This window comes from Chanos chanos, chromosome 9, assembly GCF_902362185.1.
Source record: "Chanos chanos chromosome 9, fChaCha1.1, whole genome shotgun sequence".
NCBI lineage: Eukaryota > Metazoa > Chordata > Actinopteri > Gonorynchiformes > Chanidae > Chanos > Chanos chanos.
This window is the reverse complement of record NC_044503.1, coordinates 7618408-7639262: the sequence shown is the minus strand read 5'-3', so window position 1 is coordinate 7639262 and position 20855 is coordinate 7618408. Positions and strand designations below refer to the sequence as shown.

Sequence of the window (20855 nt, the reverse complement as noted above, 5' to 3'; positions counted from 1 at the left end):
ACTGGCAGCCCATTTTATGCCTGCAACAAAGAAATGAACCACCGGTTGTTTTCAGACAACTCGACTGTTTTGATGTTCAGATTTTTCTCTTCAGCTGCTTGTGTTTTTTCTAGAACAGATGCCACAGTACGGTTGAGCTGAACTGAATTCGGTGTTATTATAGCGCAAATCATTTTTTTTTTCTTTCTTACAATAGTCATTGTCACAAAGCAGCTTTGCACAACCTGGGGGCTGAGACACCAAGTGAGCACTGCTGGAGTGATAGGCAGATGGACAAAACTATCCATCGTATATAAATATGAAGAGAAACCTTGAGTGAAGCTCCAACAGTCAAGAAAGGGAAAACCATCCTCCCTTGACTGAAAATAGGTTGTCAGATTACTAGAGTTATGGTAATTGTTCTGTTTCAGGGAACTGAAAGACTAAAGGGGCCAAAAGCGGATATGAGTGCTATCTTAGGATGCTAGTTATTACAGTAATGCAGGGCCTTTGTTCACATTCCCTGACAGTATGCCTGTTTCTCCCTCTGTCCATTCACACTGACCCCTGCACATTTGGTCCATTCTTGAACACTCAGCGTATTTCATCTGCTTTGGTCTTTATTTATCTGGTTGACGCATGTTTGCACGTGTGACATGTCCCTGGGGTGAAATGTAGTTAATTTTCTCAAGCGAAATGGCTGTCACATGACATATTTAGTATAAGTGTGATAAGCTAATGGCATGTCAGAAGGGGGTCTGTGCTATTGCACTGCTTAATTCAGTTATCATGTGACTTATTATTTGCTTTTAAGAGTAGAAGTTCTTCATTGAATGACATCAAATTAAAATTTTCATGAGTAAAATAAATTATTCACATTATCTATGGTTTTAGCATACCGTTACTTTTACTTCATTTGATGTGACTCTCCAGGCTACTTTTCCTAGTCAATTAAGGATATAGTGGATTAAATGTAGCTTACAGCTGTTTCCTCCTACCACGGACACACTTTTATTGATATTGTGTGAGGCTCACTGATTTAATTAGACTGTATATTCTTGAAAGATTTGCGTTTGCCCACTTGGCGCTCAAGTTTTGCTCAGAACAATAGAGAGGCTATATTTCCAAACTTGCGTGGATCCTTCTTTGGCTCAAGTTCTCTGGCTCTATAAAGATATTCAGCATCATTGAGTCTAACATTTCCATTTCATTGTAAGCTGCCAAAAGTAATAAACTGTTGACTGGAAGACAGAGTTGGTTTGCTTGAAAGCTTTTCAATCTTTGTTGCAATTTTTTTTTTTTTTTTAAATTTCCTGTCACAGAATTGATCTGTTGAAAACTGAAGCTTGGTTTGATTTGAGCGCAGTATGGTTGTTTTGCTGTAAGTACAAAGGCAATATGCAGAGTAAGTACTTTTTGGATTAGACCGTTTTGACTTTGGCCTTGAGCGTTAAGTTAAATGTCAACTGGTTTTTGTTTGAAAACGGGCACATTTAAATCGAATTGGTCTCATTTCTAATGAAAATAGTGCCTATCCTATGAATAAGCGCTCTCTTAGTCAAAACAGACTGGATGTGGAACATTTTTGGTGTAGGTTATTCGATTGTGTTGGTGGTTGGTGTTAAACTGAATCAAGAACTGCTGTGCATGACTGCTGGAGCCCGTAACATGATTTCTTCTGTTTGTTTGAAACTAACAAGTCACTAACACAATAAATGCACCAGCTGAAACAGACCTGGAGTATACCAAACGTTGCTTTTTTTGAGTAGATCTGGTCCGTTGATGCAGTAGTGTGAGACTAGTGGCAAAACATTATACGAACAGTACTTCGCTTGCATATTTTAAGTCTTTCTTATATGAAATGCTTTAAATAAAACAAGGAGAATTGGCTAGGGAGAGCATGAATGCAATATGTAGAGCAATTTTTTTCTCAGTATACACACACACACACACACAAACATTTTTTTTTTAAATGTATTCTCTTGTTTTATTTATTTCAACCCTATGTCTTTTTTCTTTTCTTTTTTTTCCCCTCTTCTCATTTCGTCTTTCTCAGTTTTTTCATTTTTTGTTTGTTCTGTTTTACATACTTTCATGGTGGAAAATAAACAGCTTTTTTCAGGCAGTACCTCGAGGACAGGCATTTTCTCTTCATCTTCTGGAGCCTACTCAGTAAGACTTTGACACATAGCCACCAAGTGCTACAGTAATGAAGTAATTGTTCACTAACTGGACATCACTTGGAGGCCCCATTGTTCAGGGTATAACCAAGGGTGTGGTTATGTAAGCTGTTCGTGTTGAAGATGTGAGTCCATTAACGGCAGTCAGGAGAATGAACCAGGTTTTAAGGCCAATGTATTTGCAGATGGCTGTTTGTTAAAGCAGTGCCATGATCCGCTGCAGTTTTCAACCCAGATCAATTCAGCCAGCCATGAGTCATGTACTTTGTGCGTCAGGTGAACACATTAAGAAAAGAAAAAAAAAAAAAAACCCCACCACGGTATATAGCGATTTCTGCATCTCACTCAAAAGAGGGAGAGTTGATCACATTTATACAAGTTCAGAGGACTACAAGCTGTATGCCTACTATATTGGAAGGGTCAAAACAAAGCTCAAGTTCCTCTCAGTTTTCAGCAGAAGAAGCAGTAGTCTCAGTGAATTCTTCAACCTTAAAATAGGTTTTTATTTAAGGCAAGGCAAGGCAAGGCGAGTTTATTTATATAGCACAATTTATACACAGTAGTAATTCAAAGTGCTTTACAAATGAGCAGCTAAAAGAACATTGAAAAATAAGAGATTAGGAAAAAAGGGAGAGTGCATTAAAACAGTTAAAAGAACACAGAAAAATAAAAAAAAGGAAGAGTGCATAGAAGAATGTAGGGGAAAATAAAATAAAAAAGTAGAGTGCTTTCGATGAGTTAACAAAAAGCATCTGAGAGCAGTTGGGTTTTGCGTCTAGATTTGAAACTGGCTACAGTTGGAGCACCTTTGATGTTCTCAGGAAGTTGCTTCCAGAGCTGAGCAGCATAGCAGCTAAAAGCTGCTTCACCTTGTTTAGTTCTGACAGTAGGTATTACCAACAGATTTCTCTCCAGTGATCTGATTTAGTGATGGGAACATTCAGCACTGGACCCCAACTTCTCATCATCTGTTTTCTACTGCTATCACCTGGAAATATAAACCTAAACATGATGCTAATTGTCTGGAGGGAGTCCAACATTGCCTCCACCACCTACACATCAATGACACCATTAGTGTTCTTCTGAAACTTAATGAAATATCCCCCCCACCCCCCAAAAAGGCTTTTTTGAAGTAGAACTAATAAAGAAACGAACTGGTCCGCTCCAGCAGTTACACAACAGGAAATCAATCACAATTTCTGCTTCCTCCTGGCTCATCTTTTCAAAATGTGTTGACTTTAACTGGGCTAATATTTCCAGACAGCCTTTAGTCATGTAAGAGGTGAGTCAAAGTAGCAAGGGGCGCAGGAGGAAGGAGAGGCAGTGGCTAATAGCGGTCAGCTATGGGCAGCAGGTGTTTATAGAGGTTATATACTCCTTTTCATTTCCAATAATCAGCCGGAGGAAGGGAATCGGAGTTAAAATTCTTTTGAAAAGCATAAAGACATGACTCATATTCCATCAGCAACACTACCATTCACATTTTAAAGCTTTCAAAAAAAAAAAAAGAAAAGAAAAAAAAAAGAAAGAATAAAGGGCAGGATGTTCTCTGGGTTTGTTCGAGGAAAGCCGACGGGAGTCCGTTTTGCTCGGCTCGATTTAGAACGATTATCACGAGACGGAAGGACGTTGGCAAGGGCTGCGCGTTACGCATCTGCTTCCATCCGATCCGCGGATAAAGCATTAACGGCTCGCGGTCGCGGTTTTCTTCACCGTATCTACCGCTCTGCAACTTTTGGATGAAGAAAAAACAAAACAATAATAACAATAATCATAATGGACCCAAATAGATACGAAGTCACAGAAATGTGTACACTCAGAATAGAAAGGTAAACACTGGCGGTTGACTGAACAGCTGATGAGATGATCTGTTGGAAAGAAATGCAAACATTGTGTGCATAGATACGGAAGGGCTGACTCTCTATCTCACTGCACTTAGTCCAGTCCAGGTGCAGGCTATCTGGTACATGGAGTGGAATAATGGACTTGGCGTCATTCGTGGCCACATATTGTTATGGCTAGTTACACAGGTTGGATCTTGATGGTTGTTTCTAGGGTTACACACGTTATCTTCGCCATTACAGGGATACCAATAGGTTATTAAACATACAAAGACACGCTTTACAGACATAAGAAATAAGCTTTTGCCTGAATGCTTTCAGTCAGCTGTTGCAAAAATACATTTGTAAAGAGTACATAGAATGGTTGTGGAGCTTTCTTTGAAGCTTACTTGAAGTATTGTGTCTGTTTGACTTCGGTTGTTCATTAGTTATTATAAGTTGTTTATTAGTAAGGACTTCTAATCAAAAAGATGTGAGACCTCAGATTTTTTCCTTTGTTGTTGTCTGGTAGCTGCATTATATTTTCAAGCCACAACGATGCATAATAATATGTAAGCGTTTGTATAATTTGGTGAGTTCTGAGCCGATACAGGCACTGAGGTTTAGCCATTCCGCGTCGGTCTCATCAGACCACTTATTTAGACCAGAATTTGCAAATGAAAATCACTGCTCTTAGGATCAATGGGCAGCCTGACTCAGTTGGCATCTTACTCCTAAAACCTCAATAGATTATTGTTTGTGCAAATTCATATTTATTTTACCACTGCCTTCTTGCCTTTTCATTCAGCAGAAAGAAAAAAACACAGTCACAGAATAGTCTAATTAGGATCCAATGAAAGAAACTTGGCAGCGGCAGGTGTACGTTTTCTGTCTCTGCTGGAAGCTTACGCTCATTACTATGCAGCTGCAATTAGTCTCCCTCCTTCCGATACAATCCGGCACTGGCGTCACGGAGTGGTCCGTCATTAGCTCTCCCTGGGCAGGGAGACAAAGAGCACCAAGTTCCCATTGGTGAGGAGGTGATCTCTCCAGAGAGTCAACCTTAGAAGAACTTTACGCATTGGCTTCTTATGGAATCTAAAAAAAAAAAGCTCACTGGCTGAGAATGCTAAAATAAAATATAATCTTCAATATCACGGTGATTATGATAGGCATCTATCCTTAGAAATATGTTTTGATTGTGTTGTTGGCCTGTGCTGCACTCTCATTACTAACATAGTTCAAACAAACAAACAAACAAACAAACAAAAACAGGAAAGTGGTTTGATTCAAGGAATGATTTGATTACAGCTAATCACTGACACGGTGATATTGAATTTAGTCTAGGCTTGAGTCTGCGGCTGGAAATGGGAAATTGTAAGATTTTTTGGCAAACCGTATAACCATTTGAGCGCCTTGTATCATTGAGGTTTATTATGCCTTTTTCCATTATAAGTCTATGGGACATATAGGATCTGGGTCAGTGTAAATATAGGACAAAAACAAAGATCGAGCCTTACTAACACTAACACTGTTCCCAACTGCCCCATTTTCAGCTGTGTACGCTGAGATGCCTCAATGAGGTTCTTAATGTAGGATTTGCATGATGGATCGTAGCAATCCAAAGGAAAGGATTAATGAGTGTTTTTTTTTTCAGTCATGTTGTTTTACCCGCTCAATCTTCCTAATTTATGCCACGTCAACTTTCACTTCACGGTTCCTGCAAATTAGAGGCTGAATAATTGTAGTCGAGCTCTGCAAACAAGATGTTTGTGAGGAAAAGAAGCCAATGTAGCTCTGTGTTTACCAAGGTCAGCCTGTTCATTTTGGAAAGCAAAATACAGAACGCAAGGCTCTTTTCTCTGTTACAAATGAACAGATTAATGTAAAAAAAAAAAAAAAAAAGTAAAATCCTTCTTTCTCTGACCATAGCTAATCAGGAAGAAGAGGGGGAAAAAAACCCCTTCATAAACGAGTAGGCGATGTTGCTGTTGGCCTCAAGTGGGACAACTCGACTGGTGTGTGCTCTGATCATCTAATTGGTCTTGGACGATCCCGCTCTAGTGCGTCACTTGGTACAGATGTTATTGATTTTCTCTGATTCTCTGACGGCCAGCTGTTAGCAAATGAAAAAATGAAAGACTTGTGAAGCGAGATAGCAGAAGAGTTAGAGTATTGACCAAAAAGTCGATCACCGTTTAACTACGGAGGAGAGGTAAAGACAGCCTGAGCTGCCGAAAAGCAGGGCCTGGACACGCAGTCACAATGTAACGAGTGTTTGAAGAGTCCTCAGCAGTCTCCATGCAGCCTTCCAGTCTCATGAACAAATTTGTTTATACCCAATCTAATTGATTCCCAATTGGGGGGGGGGGGGGGGGGCTCTTTTGGTGAGTCAGTGTAATTTTTAAAAGGTTGTCAGTACTTTATTGCCAAATGACCTCTGAGGCAACACAAAGCAAACACTCAAAGCTTTCTTTTAGTTCCCCTCTACAATATTTCTGGCTGGAAGAGGATCGGTAGTTGTTTTTTTCCTGTGCTTCGTTTTTGTTTGTTTACAGATCTGTTCGGCTCTTTGAAAGCACTCGACACCATTTTTTAAAATGAGAAGTCGCGCAAATGACTTCCCAGAATTCTCGCTGTCTTGGGGTGAGAAAACAATCTGCTGTTCTGTCTTAGTCGTGTAGTTTGTTAAGGTTAAGGTACTTAGCTGCAGAAACCCAGCGCTTTATTTTTATTTAATTTTTTTTTTTGCAGCAGCAGCATTTTAACACATTTATAGAGTTATGGTTACAGTGTTACTTTACATTTATTGCGTTATTACAAAGATATTCTGAGCTTTTTATTGAATCAGGATCCTAAATTCTGAGCACTAGTAAGTTAGCTATATAAGGAGAAGTAACCTGGCAACTGTTTAAAATCTGTTTGGTTTTTTTCCCCGCCCTCTCTGTCCACAGCACAATGCTGAGAGCCTGGCCTCAGGATGCTAGAGTTGGGCACCTTTTCGGGCAGCTCTCAGACCCTCTCTGATCACAATGCCCTGGCAGTGCCGCAGCTGGGCCGGGGCGTGTGCGGCGGGAGCGTGCCGCGGTGTTACGTCCTCCAGCCGCAGGAATCGGAGAGCTGGCACAAGCACCGCGGGGCCCTGGCGGACGCCTCCGGCTCCTGCTCCCTGCTGGAACCCCAGAGCCTCACCGAAAGCCTGCTCTCGCACGCCACCAGCTTCGACACCCTCTACGTGCCCCACATCCGACCGCCCGGCGCTACCTCCTCCCTGGAGCTGGCCGCGTCTCGCGAAGGCAATCCGCTGGGACTGGACCCCGACATGCCAGTCAGCCCGCACGTCATTAAACGCCGTCGCGGTGGTCTCATTGAACAACGGGATATCATTAAGGCTCACCAGGCACACAAGATCCAGAGCACCCCGCAGGCCCGGCGTAAGGAGTGGGAGTAAGTGTTACATAGTTCTGCTTGCACACGCCACACGCCACATGCCACACCACACAAATCTGTCTGTCACGCTTACCAGTAATTTAAACTGGAAATTATGATCTAAATGGAGCCAAAAGCTGACGGCGCTATTCCTGCCTGAAATATAGTCAACTGTAATGCAGTTTTAGGTTCTGCTTTGGGGAACAAAATCATTTTTCTTTTCAGTACCAAAGAGCTACTCGTAAATAGAGAGTCAGTTTGTTATTTTGTTCATCTCGTTATTTTGTACAAATACATAGAGGACAACAGTGTCATAGTACAATGGTACAACATAGGCTGTATGTTTTAGGGTATGTTATGAATCCAGATGTCAGGCTGGATTCAGCACAGAGCTTCATGGAAGTTTTATTTTATATAAATTGACGCAACCTCAACAGAATTGTTGGAACAAGAGCTTCTGAATACATGAAACAACAGAGGAATTATCATTTTTTTTAATTAATCATAAATTCACCAATAGTTCCTGAAAGAACTGGTTGGGATCAAAGGAATATCTTGCTTTGAACCCTTGATTCAGGGTTTTTTTTTTTTTGATGCTTTCTGTGTGTGATCTACCAGCTGTGAACTCAGACAGATTACAGTCTTTCTTAGAACACACTCTCTTCTCTTAGATATTTCTTACATCGACGATGACAGGATAACCACTCAGATCTTCTCGGCGATCAATTATAACGTTGCTCTTAATTTCCTGTTAAGATACAAATGCATAAGATCTTTCAAATAACCGCAGACCACCCACTTCACTCAGCTAATTGTTTTTTAAACGATTGCATCGATACAGGGTTGGTGTCTGAATCCCGTAGAGTTTCTAAATTGTCTTTCAGGCTCTGCAAAAGATTTGTTGTTACGCTGTCATGTCATTAGCGATAAGAGACAAACCGCAGCGTGAAGTCTTTGACACAGCGTTCTCCGTGGTGGAGAGGAGGAGCTGCATCGCCTCCTTATCTCCTGTTGCTGGAGGTGTTTGTGCTAAAGCCATAGGCATGATTGACTCATTTAACGTTAAGTGGGGGGGGGGGGATAATTTTAATAATCCTGAAGCCCCTCATATCCGGATGGGCTGCGGAGCTTCCGCGTCCAACCGCGTAGAGGGGTCTCTCTGCTCTACGGATTGCTTCCTGACCCCCGGCCCACTCACCGCACTCTTCACACAGTCATTATATACAGCGAGAACGCACGCTTGTGTTTTCATCAGAAAAGAACATTTGTTTTTTATTGTGTATGTTTATACAGAGTGAAATGAAATGCATGAAAAGTCACAGGTATGAAAAAGAAAGCTGGGGGGAGGAGGGAGGGGGGGGGGGGGCAGGGGTGAGGACGACGGCGTTTGGCGTGCGTAAACGTTTTTGGCTCAGATTTTTTGGAAGCCTTTCGCCTGGTTCTGAGTAATCGGCGTTAATCCAGGCAGGTCGTATATCTCCCCAGTCAGGTTATGTTTCCGCCGTGACCCTCTAGCTTTCAGTCCGATTTAGGATGATTCCGTCAGCAGCTTCGGGGGGTGGGGATGGGGGGGGTGGGGATGGGGGGTTGCAATGGAAAAGAACACAAAATAGATTTATTAATTATGCTGCTAATGGGCAGAAATATCAACAGGAGAGAAGGCATGGCATTTAATGCGCTGTAACATGGTGAGGCGTACCCTCTCCTATCCAATCTGGCTGTAGAAATCACAGCGCTTCCCAGTGTGACCAGCTGATAATGACAGTAATCTCTCCGCATTGATCTGGCTTTTCTCACACAAAGGTGAAGACATTTAGAGTAAATCTGTGACAGTTTAAAGTTCACAGGTTGAGCTCTGGAGATGTTGAGTAATCACTGATGTTTTTATTTATTTATTTATTTACTTAAGTGTTTTGGAGTGCTCCTGACTGGTGCTGGAGCCTCGGTTGGACTAGAGTGTGGCACTCATTGATCTCAACTCTCAGATAATTAATACTGCAGCTCTGAGCTCCGACTTTGGTTGGGTGGAATGAGGGAGAGAGAGAGAGAGAGAGAGAGAGAAATGAATGGCATTGCTGGAGCACCATAAATCTCCACAGGACAGAACTGAATATACGACTTTTAATAGATGGGAGTCTGGCTACATATATTCTATTTCCCTCTTGGCCAGATATAATTAATAGAGACAGCTATGCAACATCATTGGATTTTAAAAAAGAAGTCTGTGTGTTGATAATTTCAGAGAAATGAACATTTGAAATACTTTGATTTTAAATTCTTTAAGATGACTGAAAGTTGAGAATGAACCTACCTTAGTCCAATTACATCACAGTTGCCTCTTAGATTAGAGTGTGCTATAGTATTTTTACAGATTTATTATGATGGAAGATAGTTTCAAGTTGTAATACATTGATTGAGATAACCCAATCATTTCTTCCAATTTTATCACTGGATAAACCAAATAAAGTATATGATTCACATAGTCATACAGTCTATGGTTTTCATGCGCAATGCAAGCCCAGCGTCACAAATACTGTTGGAGACTGGATGCATGTCTGAGTCACAGGTCTTTTTTTAACAGAACTGGAAGGTACAAAAAGCAGGACATGAGACGGGCACAGGAAGGGACGTTCAGGTAGACAGAACACAGGAGAGGCTGGAAAACAATGGCATGGATACGGGGACAGGCTCGGAGCAGCCACCAACAAGGCTTCGTTAGGGACACGTAGGGAAAAGAAAGAATCAAAAGACAGATATTTAATACGCAAAAAGGAAAACAAGGCTAATGCACCACAAAAAAAAAAAAAAAAAAAAAAAACAGGTGTAAGAACTGATTGAACGATCGTACCGATGAATCAGGACCCTGGCTAATTAAAGCGATGAAAAGAGAACGCTAAAAGACCGGCACAGGGTGGACGTTTGGTGAGAGGTGTAACAGCTGGGCCTTCGGGTGGCGTTGTTCCGTTTGGTCAAAACACATCAACTCATATGAGAGCTCACGTGAGACCTCCCGTTCGTGTCTCGGCCTCCGTACGAGATACTCGTAAACGCGCGGTTCTGATCGATTGACGAGAATTACTGACCTCTTTAAGGTCTCAAAACGAGCTCAGTGTGAAAGTCCTCCCGTCGCTACAGCAAACCCGGGCGTCAAAGCATTCGTTTGTTTCTCCTCACGCCAATCACCTCATTTCATCCTCTGGCACTGGGATTTTTCTCTTTCTAGAGGACAACGGAAAGCAATGCTCTCTGTTTGTATTTGGCCATTTTTTTCCCCTGAAGGTAACAAGATGGGGATTTTATAATGGTTTTAAAACAAACAGGTGCGAGAATGTTCCACATACCTAATTATTGAACGCGATCGTGTTTTTACTTGATGTGACACCCAAACCTTTTTCTAGTGAGAAAGACATGAATTGTTCCTTGATAATGTTTTGGAACATTTCTACTTCGAATCTGTCATTTCGCTCCAAAGACTAAGGCAGAAAAAAAAAAAAAGAATGGGCATCTACGTAATGGTTAATCTGTATGGTTAGTCATGTTGTTGTCACTCTTCCATTCAGTAAGACTCCGGGCTTGATTCAAGCAATGCTATAAATGGACTAAAAATCTGGTTGTATGAGGGTGTGTGGCGTGACTTTGCAGTGTGTATTGTGTGACTGTGTGGGAGTCAAGTATGAGTTTTACAATGCCTGTAAAAATTGTCACGAGCTCATTCCTCGTCATAAACGTCCCCTGTTTGGCACCCTGCGAGTATGGATCACTCATGCATTGCTTATAGCACGACACATATTTGAGGATGCGTCTAGCCCAACTCAAATTGAATGAAACCTTATGAAATCCATTATAGGTTGCTGACTGGTACCTCTTCTCCTTTGATAAATGTTATTGAAGCGATAAAAGGGAACATGTCAGACAATCATACCAATATAATTTCAGCAGGGAAGCAAGACTCTGTTTCCATTTGTGATCTGCCTCGACTGTGCTTAAAGTGGTCCAGGTCACTGCTATTGCTATGGAAACATCCTTGCTGATTGCTCCAAAACGGTAAAGTAACTCTTGAGAGCAGTCGAGCGGACATTACGTCGCAAAGTTGTTTCTTCCCTTTCAAGATCTAATTAAACCGCTTGCCGACTTGAACCTTTTGGCATCTTTTGGCGCTAAACCCTGGCATCTTCAGACCGGGCCGTAAACAAACATAAACAAATACTGTAAGATCAAGGTACTTAAAGGGTGCGGGGGTGGGATGGGGTTGGGGGTGGGGGCAGGGGGGGGAGGTCTACAACTGTTAAAGATGTGGGTTTGTGAAGCAGCACTCTCAGTGGAAATACACAGTCGTGCTCTTCAGTTTTCCACCTCTAAAACGTCGGTGTCATTTTTTTTTTTTTAAAGCCTTTTGAATCAAAACGAAAAATGTGACTATTATGACAGTTGCTCTGCGGTCTCTGCGCTCTTAGGAGAGAGACACATGTGAAGAGACTAAGATAAGCAGAGGATACGCCGAATGAACAGAGAGACAGACAAGCTCAGTGAACAGCGTACGTTGCCTCGGGCTGCAGAAGGTGGTAGTTCAGAAGCCTGTTCAGAACACTGGGAGGTTGAGGTGTACCTCTGTTCTCTGGTCTCAAAGGTTTTTGACATAGGAAAACTGGAAAAAGCTCGTGGCATTTTTCTGTCTCACTCCCTCAGCTTAACTCTGTGCTTTGACCGTAATCGCAGGCATAATAAGCGACAGAGCGACCATTGTGGGTTTTCCCCTTTTGGCTTTATCCGTAAACAGAACATTTGCTCCGCTTGTTTGTAATTTTTGTTTTGCGTCGCTTTTATTCCAGGTCAACATAGCTACGTGGATGTCTTACGTAGAAAAGTTGTTGTCAAATATATTTTTGACAGGAGGTTGCACCTAGGCGGGTGCTGTCGTCTGAATTCTGCCTTACCCGCAGACAGACTGTTAGCACTACTCCCCACAGGTCATCAGAAGGTTACACCACCTGAGGGAAGCAGTATTGTATCTGATCTAAGGACCCTTCAGAGGCAATAAACTGACATATCGAAGCGGCGGAGCTTTTGTGCGGGGACTGCATTTAATACAGAATGCTTTTTCTTATTGTTGTCATCAGTTTATAAATATATTCTTTTCAGACAAGCGGCATAGTGTAAATGTCAAACTTGTTTGTCAAAGCTGAATTATTTATGTTGACATGTTGAAAAGGCCTATTTATCTCCACAATCTGATGCGTCTGTCAGACAGATGGGAGAAAAAAAACAAAACAAAACTAAACGGATTGCCAAGATGCAGGCCTTAAAACGTTTTTTTTTTTCTGTCGGCGTATTCGTACGTTTTATATATGTGCCGAACAATTACGGAATGTTCTAGATTTATTATAGGGCTGTGAAAGGTGGTCCGCGGGTTGTGTCACGATGATGCATTACTTTCATATGCTATGTTCATTTTTGCGTGTTCGGGCGAGTCTGGTGTCATGGCGAATAAAAATCATATTAGAGCTCTCCACAGCTGTCTTTGAGGCCTGTCATCTGCTATTGGTCAGAATTGGCTCTTGTTTCTCTATATACCCTTGATATCTTGAGAGATTTATCTAAATACACTGGACCACGAGCTATATGAATAGAGGTGTGAAAAGACCCTGACTGAGTTTTCGTCGGACGTGTTGCATCACACGCAGCGTTTTCTATACAAACTCAGTCATTCATGACATGGAGTAAGTCATTACTTTTAAACGTACCTAATATTTTTTGTACATTTTCTTCACATCTAAAGCTGTATTTCGTACGGTACATACGTTCGTCTTCCTGTCTGTGAAATGTCAGTGCTTGGAAAAGGGATGCCGGGGAGTGAATATAAACTTGCGTCATCACCGTAATGTTTGTTTCAAATTATATTTTGCTGAAGGACCGTGAGTTGCAGTCTTAGCCTACTTACCTTGTCCATGTGAAAAGCTCCCTTTATGTTTTCCTGGGACTGATTTGTCGCCGACGGTGAATTATTGTAGAATGATCAAGCAATCTCTATTTAACTTTTATGTAAGCAATGAGAAAACCAGGGCAAGGACAAATACGGTGACACAATACACAGCCATTATGGTAGTTATTTCTCGGGGACTGTATTCCACACAGACTGAAGGCTGAACGGAGGGAGGACTGGACGCTAGCCTGCTCTTTTGTGTCCTTCCTAAAGGGAAATATTTGTTTCTCTCCAAAACATGTTCCGATTTATTGTTTAGTCAAGAATATTTCTTATATTTGTTCGGTGTTTACCGTTTATAGGCTTTTAGAATGACGGCCAAGGATATCTGTGAGGGTGTGCGTCTGGTGCTCGGCAGAGTTTGGGTCCTTGAGGCTGAGTTAGTCTTCGCTGCCTCATGTATTGATGTGGCTTTGGAACACCTGAACCCTGGGGGAATATGGAACAACCCATTGCTCCTTTGTGCCCTGTTACCCACGCTTCCATTGTACCCTTACACAATGCCAAGTGTATGGGAAATGCGTTTTTTTTTTTTTCAGACAGGTAGTCAAACCTACATTTCTTTTTTCGACTTGTTGTGTTGGCCCATGCCGCTTGTTTAATTGATGGACTTCACCACCGCAATGCAGGAGGACTTATTACCAAACATTATTAGTATTTAATATTTTATAAGATTTTCTGATACACCAACCATCAAATACTAGCCATGACTACTACCCTGGTTTTCATGAATTTTTCATTATATATATATATGTATATAAAGTGAATGAACAGAGTTAATTCCTTACAATATTTCTCAATGAAAGATCTGTTTGTTTTCTATGTGTAAAATGGGACACGAAACACCTGCATGTGCATACGCACACACACATGCACACACACACGTGCACACACACACGCATGCACACACTCACACACACACACACACACACACACACATGCAACAGCTCCTCCTTTCTGTGACTACTCTAGAGAATATTACAGCCATGCATCTACTGGTGGTGAGTCTCATGAGACCAGATCTATGAAATATGACCACATTCCTCAGCCTCTCCCTGACCTGATTGTGTAATACACACATCGTCTTCTGTATAGTTCATTATTTAAGAGGACCGAATTATTGATATTCCCATAGCCACGGGCAATGTCTGGAAATTGCTTGTCAGCCACTTGGTTTGATGGAGGCATTTCATTCCGAAATCACAATTTTGTCAATAGTCATGCATCTAATACAGTGGATTGATCTTGAATTCATTATGTCTTAAAATAAACATATAGCATTTGAGCAAGCATGACCGTTGAATGATTTATGTGTTTGTTTTAGTTCTATGTGAGCTCTGTGAGTTTTATATAATGTATCCTATCTAGAATTCACATTCTGACAGTAGTTACTCAATTTCATGATGATGTTCTGAGCTTTAAATTTGTTTCTTTTTACATAACTTAAATCATATTTTAGTGAATGTCTTTCTCTTTCTATCTCTTTCTCACGATGGGTGGACAGCGTGTTTTGTCGCCGTGGAAACATCTGCTGTGTGTCAGATATAAATCAGATATCTCCTTTTAATTCATTGCAAATCAAAACCCAAGGAGATACCGGTAAAGATATCTGAACAGAACGATACTAGACCTGTCACATGGAGAACATTAACACTAATGACTTTCTTCATCAAATCTGTATAATATTGTTCCTCAGCGATGAGGAAACAAGAATGACGGTAAATCCAGTGAGCGGCTCCTGCGAGGGAATTTTACTCTTAAAATTGGCTAACCCGCCAGATTAAGAGTGTGTGAATTCGTGCTGCTTTTTCACAGTTCATTTAAAAAATCCTCTGCTTTCACATCATCGTTAGAAACTAAAGGAGAGTTTGAATTTGGACCTGGAAATGAAGACGCTTGAAATTCTCATTACATGGCATGTTTCTTTTCTTTTCGTTTCTTTTTTTTTTTTCCTCTCTTACTTGAACGTTTTCAATGTTTAACCAAAGGACGGAGTTTTACTGATCTCACAAAATCCTGCTGTGTGTTGCTGCAAAAAAAAGCTTTGTTAGAGGCAAAGCGGGAGTGGAGGAGGTTTCGGCTGGTTTTCGACGACAGACCGCGTTTCTCTCGTTCTCTGACATAAAAGTGATGAAAACACAGGGCCGCTGAATGCCTGCCCTGTCCCTTGCTGTGGAATCACTTGCCTGCATATTCACAGCACATTTAAATATCAAAGGTGAAAACGTGTTTGGGGCCCTTGGCATACCGAGAAAGGCTGATTGTCCTTGTTGAGTGATCTACATTGTAGGAAGCTCCCTGTGATATCGCCTGCCTCAAAATAGCTTCTATGAGTTTTTATTTTTTTTTTATATACTCGTAACAGTGAAGCAATATATTTGTAGGGCTGTCCTCAGTTTTTCATTTCAGTCGTTTAATCAACCTGGATCCTGATGGTGCAGTTTATCTTTCTGTTGTGCATAAGGTGTTGAGCAGTTAGGAAAATGTGGTCAAGAAAAAGGTAAAATAGGTTTACTTTCTTTGTGTTGCTTTTCTGTTGTGTTTGATCACCAGATTTTGAGTGAAATAACTCTAATCCAATGACTAATATAGCTCACTAGAGACCAGCTGGATAAACGATGTAGTTAATTAAGCAGTCTACTTTCCTCAAGTCAAAACTGTTTAGCGCCCCCCTGTGGAACATTTAAGGTACTCGACAGAAAAAGCATTTTAATTTTGCGGTTTTTATCTTTATGGGAATTATTAACATTTTTCTATTTGATACGAAAATGTCTGTTTTGCAGCTGCTAAAACAGCAATAGGGCTCGCAGAAGATTAAACAGTTGCAGGATAAAAGAATATCCAACTCCAATTTTCTTGAAACCTACGATGCCAAAGACTTGGAAATGGGATCCCGCCGGTTGTTTTCGGAGCGGCTCACAGCTGCGTGCACCTGTGCACAAAGACACAGCGGTGACGGTTTGTAACGCGATTCTGAAAGTCTAATTGTGATGTTTTCCTGACTTTCAGATTTGCTACTGATCAGTAACCTAATCTTTCAGTCTTAGATTAGCCACCCGCTGATCAGTCGCATTCAGAAACAGGAATTCTCGTTTATTGAACCTTAAAACACCTTCTACTCTGTCTTTTAAAGAATTGATAGCCCATCTGATAAGGTCCTGGGAGTTGTTATTGACTGTAACAGGGCACTATTTTTCACTCTCTAGCTATTGATTTGCCGTTGTGTTGATTAGACCAAACTCGCTAATTGCCTCTCTCCCTGTCCTTTCCGCCTTCGCCAAAACCCCTCATGTATAAGTGAGCTGCACATTGTAACCTAGTTTTTGCAAGCTTCTCCTCGTCAGGTGCTAAACATATGGTCTTGATAATGTAATTAGACCAATTAAGGCTTACTGATTATCTATTTTTGATGTCGTCATCATGTATTTCCCACACAAGCTCTATTCAAGGTCTCACCTCCCCCCAAAACACACACACACACACACACACATACACAAAGTGTGTCCTGTAAAAAATGACCCTACGACAGAAACAAACATATTATATCTAAACTAGATGTTTAAATAATGTACTGTGAGGTTACATCACAGTGATAACTAGTTCTGATGTCAGCGGCATAAAGAAGTCAGCTACCGAGAGGTCTCTGAATACATTGACATTCATTAATGATTGAGCTGGTTAATTCTGAAATTCATGGACACTGATTTCATCTGTTTGAATATCTTTCAGGGCTTTGAAAGGTTGCTGTGATTAACACTAACAACTCTGACTACAGAGCTTTGATTAAATCGCCTCTCGAATACCCCTTTCAAAATGACCGACCTGAATTTGTAAGCCTGTATTGAAGAGGGCGAGCGATCTTAGCGAACTGGGATGTTTGGTAATTATGAACGTTAAGTCAAGTCTAACGCTTTCGTCAGTCCTCATCAATTTCCTATAAAGAAAGAAAAGGAACATGGCACACAGTCCTCAGAAATGTAATCATAGTTCTGCTATGACAAAACTTTGTGTAGGACTTGATTGGCTAATGGATTAATGTGCATGTGTGCTGTGGGTGTTGTGGCGGGGGGGACCCTGACAAGCTGGCATCGAGAGGCCCCATCTTTTCGGACCGAATCGTAGGTTTTCTCCAAAATCTTCATTCAGCCTCCACTCAGGGTGATTCAAACTCCGTCCGCAGCGCCATCTGTTAACGCTCCGTTCCTCATCCCGGGAATGGCCCCGCAGAGTCTTAGTCAGGAAAACTCTAAGGGCCGTCGACAGCGCCTCCTGCCCGGGCCTCTCTGGCGCGGAGTCGCACTCACGGCACACGCGGCCAGGATTGTCTCCAGGGAAGACCCCACGATTGGGAACTGTGTTAAAATTGAAATTTACAGCCCTCTCTGGACAAGACCGATCTGTCTTTTTTTTTTCCTGTCAGTAGAAGAAGTTGCGTTCACTCCAATATATTCAGTGTCGTTGGTATACAGTATCAAAGAGATGGACAGTTGGATTAATAATGTAGACTTGAATTGGGAAAACACTTAGCGGATACATCATTCTTAATCTAAAATAAGTCCACTGTTCCTAAACCTGATCATACAGTCTGTCACCAATACACACAATGTCTTGAATTGGGAAAACACTTAGCGGATACATCATTCTTAATCTATTAAGTCTGTACTGTTTTTCTCTCACATGCTGATTTACTAACCTTATTTGTTCACCGACCATTGGGCCTTATTACTACAGTCATAGCATAAGACACTGAATAATACTGTCGAGCAGCAATGTGACTGCCTCTCTTGTCACCGCACACCCCAGAGCCATTTTTTGATCTGTGGGCTCATTGTAACCCTTGCCTCAGAATTTCTCAGTACCACAGATGATTATTTCAAGCAAAATGTTGCAATTTTTTGGTTTTTAGATGTTTTGTGCGTGTGCGACCCTGTGTGCGTGTCTTTCTCACCAAAATGCCGATTATCTCTAATGGCCTAAAATGCACCCGAACCTAAATTGATTTACTTTTTTGTTATCGCTGGTGGTGTTTAGGTCTACAGTCAATTCACAAATAATCTGTTTTTGAAATATTATTTGGGGTAAAAAAAAAAAAAAAAAAGAAAAAGGAAAAAAAAGACTGATCTCTTGCTTGTGCAGGGTTTTCTCCGCGATGTGAAATCATGTTGATACTCCTCTTATTTCAGAGAATAAAAGGGATGAAACACCGTCTCTTACCACTGGCATTGGAAGGAGGATTTAAAGATGTTTTCATTTGGCCAGCATGCAAAAAGCCGCACATGGATATGAAATCAATTTCAAAACGTAAAAACAGCAAAAAAACGCCGCTAAGTATCCTCCTACCAAAATAACATAATAAAAGAAAATGGTTTATTTGAATGATTTAATTAAACTGAATTAGGTGTCATAAAGGGTTCATATATCAACATGGGTGAACTTTCCCTTTAATGCCTCTGATTCTGAGCCAAGAGTGTTTAAAACTGAATGCATACATCTGTTCTTTTCCCCTTGATTTGTCACAGTCGTAAAGGCAGAGGTTGAGTCAGGAACATTTTCGAAACAAGAGACTGAGGAGTTATATATATTAAGCCCTGACACAAATATCAGTGTAACATCAAATGTATTTTTATTTTATCACCCATCTTACCTCTTATTCAATTAATGTGTTGTATGGATTTTTTCTCTTCCTGACATTTTATTCTTCATAACCATTATCGTTCATTTAACCGCGTGTCTCACGTCTTAGGCCCAAAACTATTGGACGCGGTGTTCCCTCTCTCATCAGCTGTTCAACTTAATTCGGCAGTCAGTACAGTTACCTGTTGCATCCACTAGGGGGAACCAAATGTTCAGCTATAACTCCCTGATCACACACCTCAAAGAGAAACTGGAGATAAGACATAACTAAACTGGCATTAAAGTTTACAGACACAAAACTTACAGACACCTACGCCAACGAGATGCTTCATATAGAGGGGATTCTAGCTGGTCTGAATGAACAAATAATTGAAATCTATAGTTTACAGAGCTCAAACATTTCCACTCAATCTCAAACATTTTCACTCAAAGACTTAGGATGAAGCTTAACACCAACTCAATCATACAGAGTCCTTTTCTACCTGATGATGTGTTTCAATACAACACTGTTGCACAATTATATCATAATTGTTCAGAAAACACCAAATGCTTTTATGTAATATGGAAGATATGAAAAAAGCTGTTATACGCCAATCTTTTAGCATCATGTCTTAATATGATGTGTGCAAATTTGCACTTCTTCTATTTTGCTAATTGTGTAGAAACATTGCCATTACTTTGGCTGACACTGTTCCTCAACCTGACTATACAGTCTGTGACCAATGCACACAATGTCCCTGACACATTAACTACACAGAAGAGAACTTGCCCTCTCGACTATAGATCTATTCTTAGTTCAGTCAGTCAGTGAGTGAGTGAGTGAGTGAGTGAGTGAGTGTGTGTGTGTCTGCACACACAACTTTGATGGGATATATACGTTGTGAACAGTTGGTGATCTGTTATTTTTTAACAGGGGTAATGGCCCAATGGCCAACAGGGGGGATGGCCCAATGGTCACTGACACTACTCTATAGAGTATATAGGGGGTTGGCAGGTTAACAAAGGGGACGCATTTTGGTCATTTTGCAATCAAGGGGTGAATGGCATCCCCCCTTATCCTCCTACAAATCGCCTACTGGTCATACGTCTCTCCGCAAGCTGAGACATCCTGGAAATGTTAATATTTCGATGATTGGACATATAAATTTTGTATTTCGCTGTCCAAAGGGGCATGCAGCATGCATTACATATGATGATGTCATACAAAGTTATTAATTCAAAAATCACGTCTTGCATACAGTTCCATACATGAGTTATTTCTCCCAGTAGAGTAGATGTTTGCTGCTACTGGTGTCTTCCAGTCTATTTATTTATCAATCTATTTTCTGCATCACAACACACAGGCATGCAGACTAAGCACAAGACAATGTAGGGCTTTAACCTTGCTTTGCCTCATTCAGTGGCAAAACTGTATCAGTAGTTTGACACTTGACAGTTATTGTAATGCTGAAGTCAAATGGGGATTACTATTTATATTTGTTCTTTACGTAAAGCAGAGTTACGGTTACCGCATAAGCTAGTAGAGAGGGGAAGAGAACAAGCTCTGTTGCTAGGTAACAGTGCACACAGAACATACTCGCTAAACTGCTTGAATCAAGGCTTGGTTCAAATCCAGCAGCAATTATGCAGATGTGCATGATTTTATACCTTTGGTGGCGGGTTATTAAGGTCGATAGTGAATGATTTTACTGTTGGCAAATTTTAGGGTGAGATTTCTGGGGCGATAGTCGTAAAGCCCTTGAACTCTGTTTTCCATTAAGAGCTGTTGAAATGTTCTCTGTGTTTTGGATTGAGAATGAGAATAATGCCAGTGCCCTCCTTCTGTCTGTGTCA

General features: G+C 41.1%; 1 protein-coding gene across 1 annotated transcript in view; it reads left to right on the top strand.

Moving 5' to 3' along the window:
- Window positions 1-6959: 6959 nt before the first annotated feature.
- The window catches only part of cacna1ea (calcium channel, voltage-dependent, R type, alpha 1E subunit a), an 80975-nt gene continuing 67079 nt past the window's right edge, over window positions 6960-20855 (top strand). Inside the window, 1 exon segment of the mRNA XM_030783544.1 lies at window positions 6960-7426. Within this exon segment, the coding sequence (XP_030639404.1) occupies window positions 6960-7426 (467 nt within the window).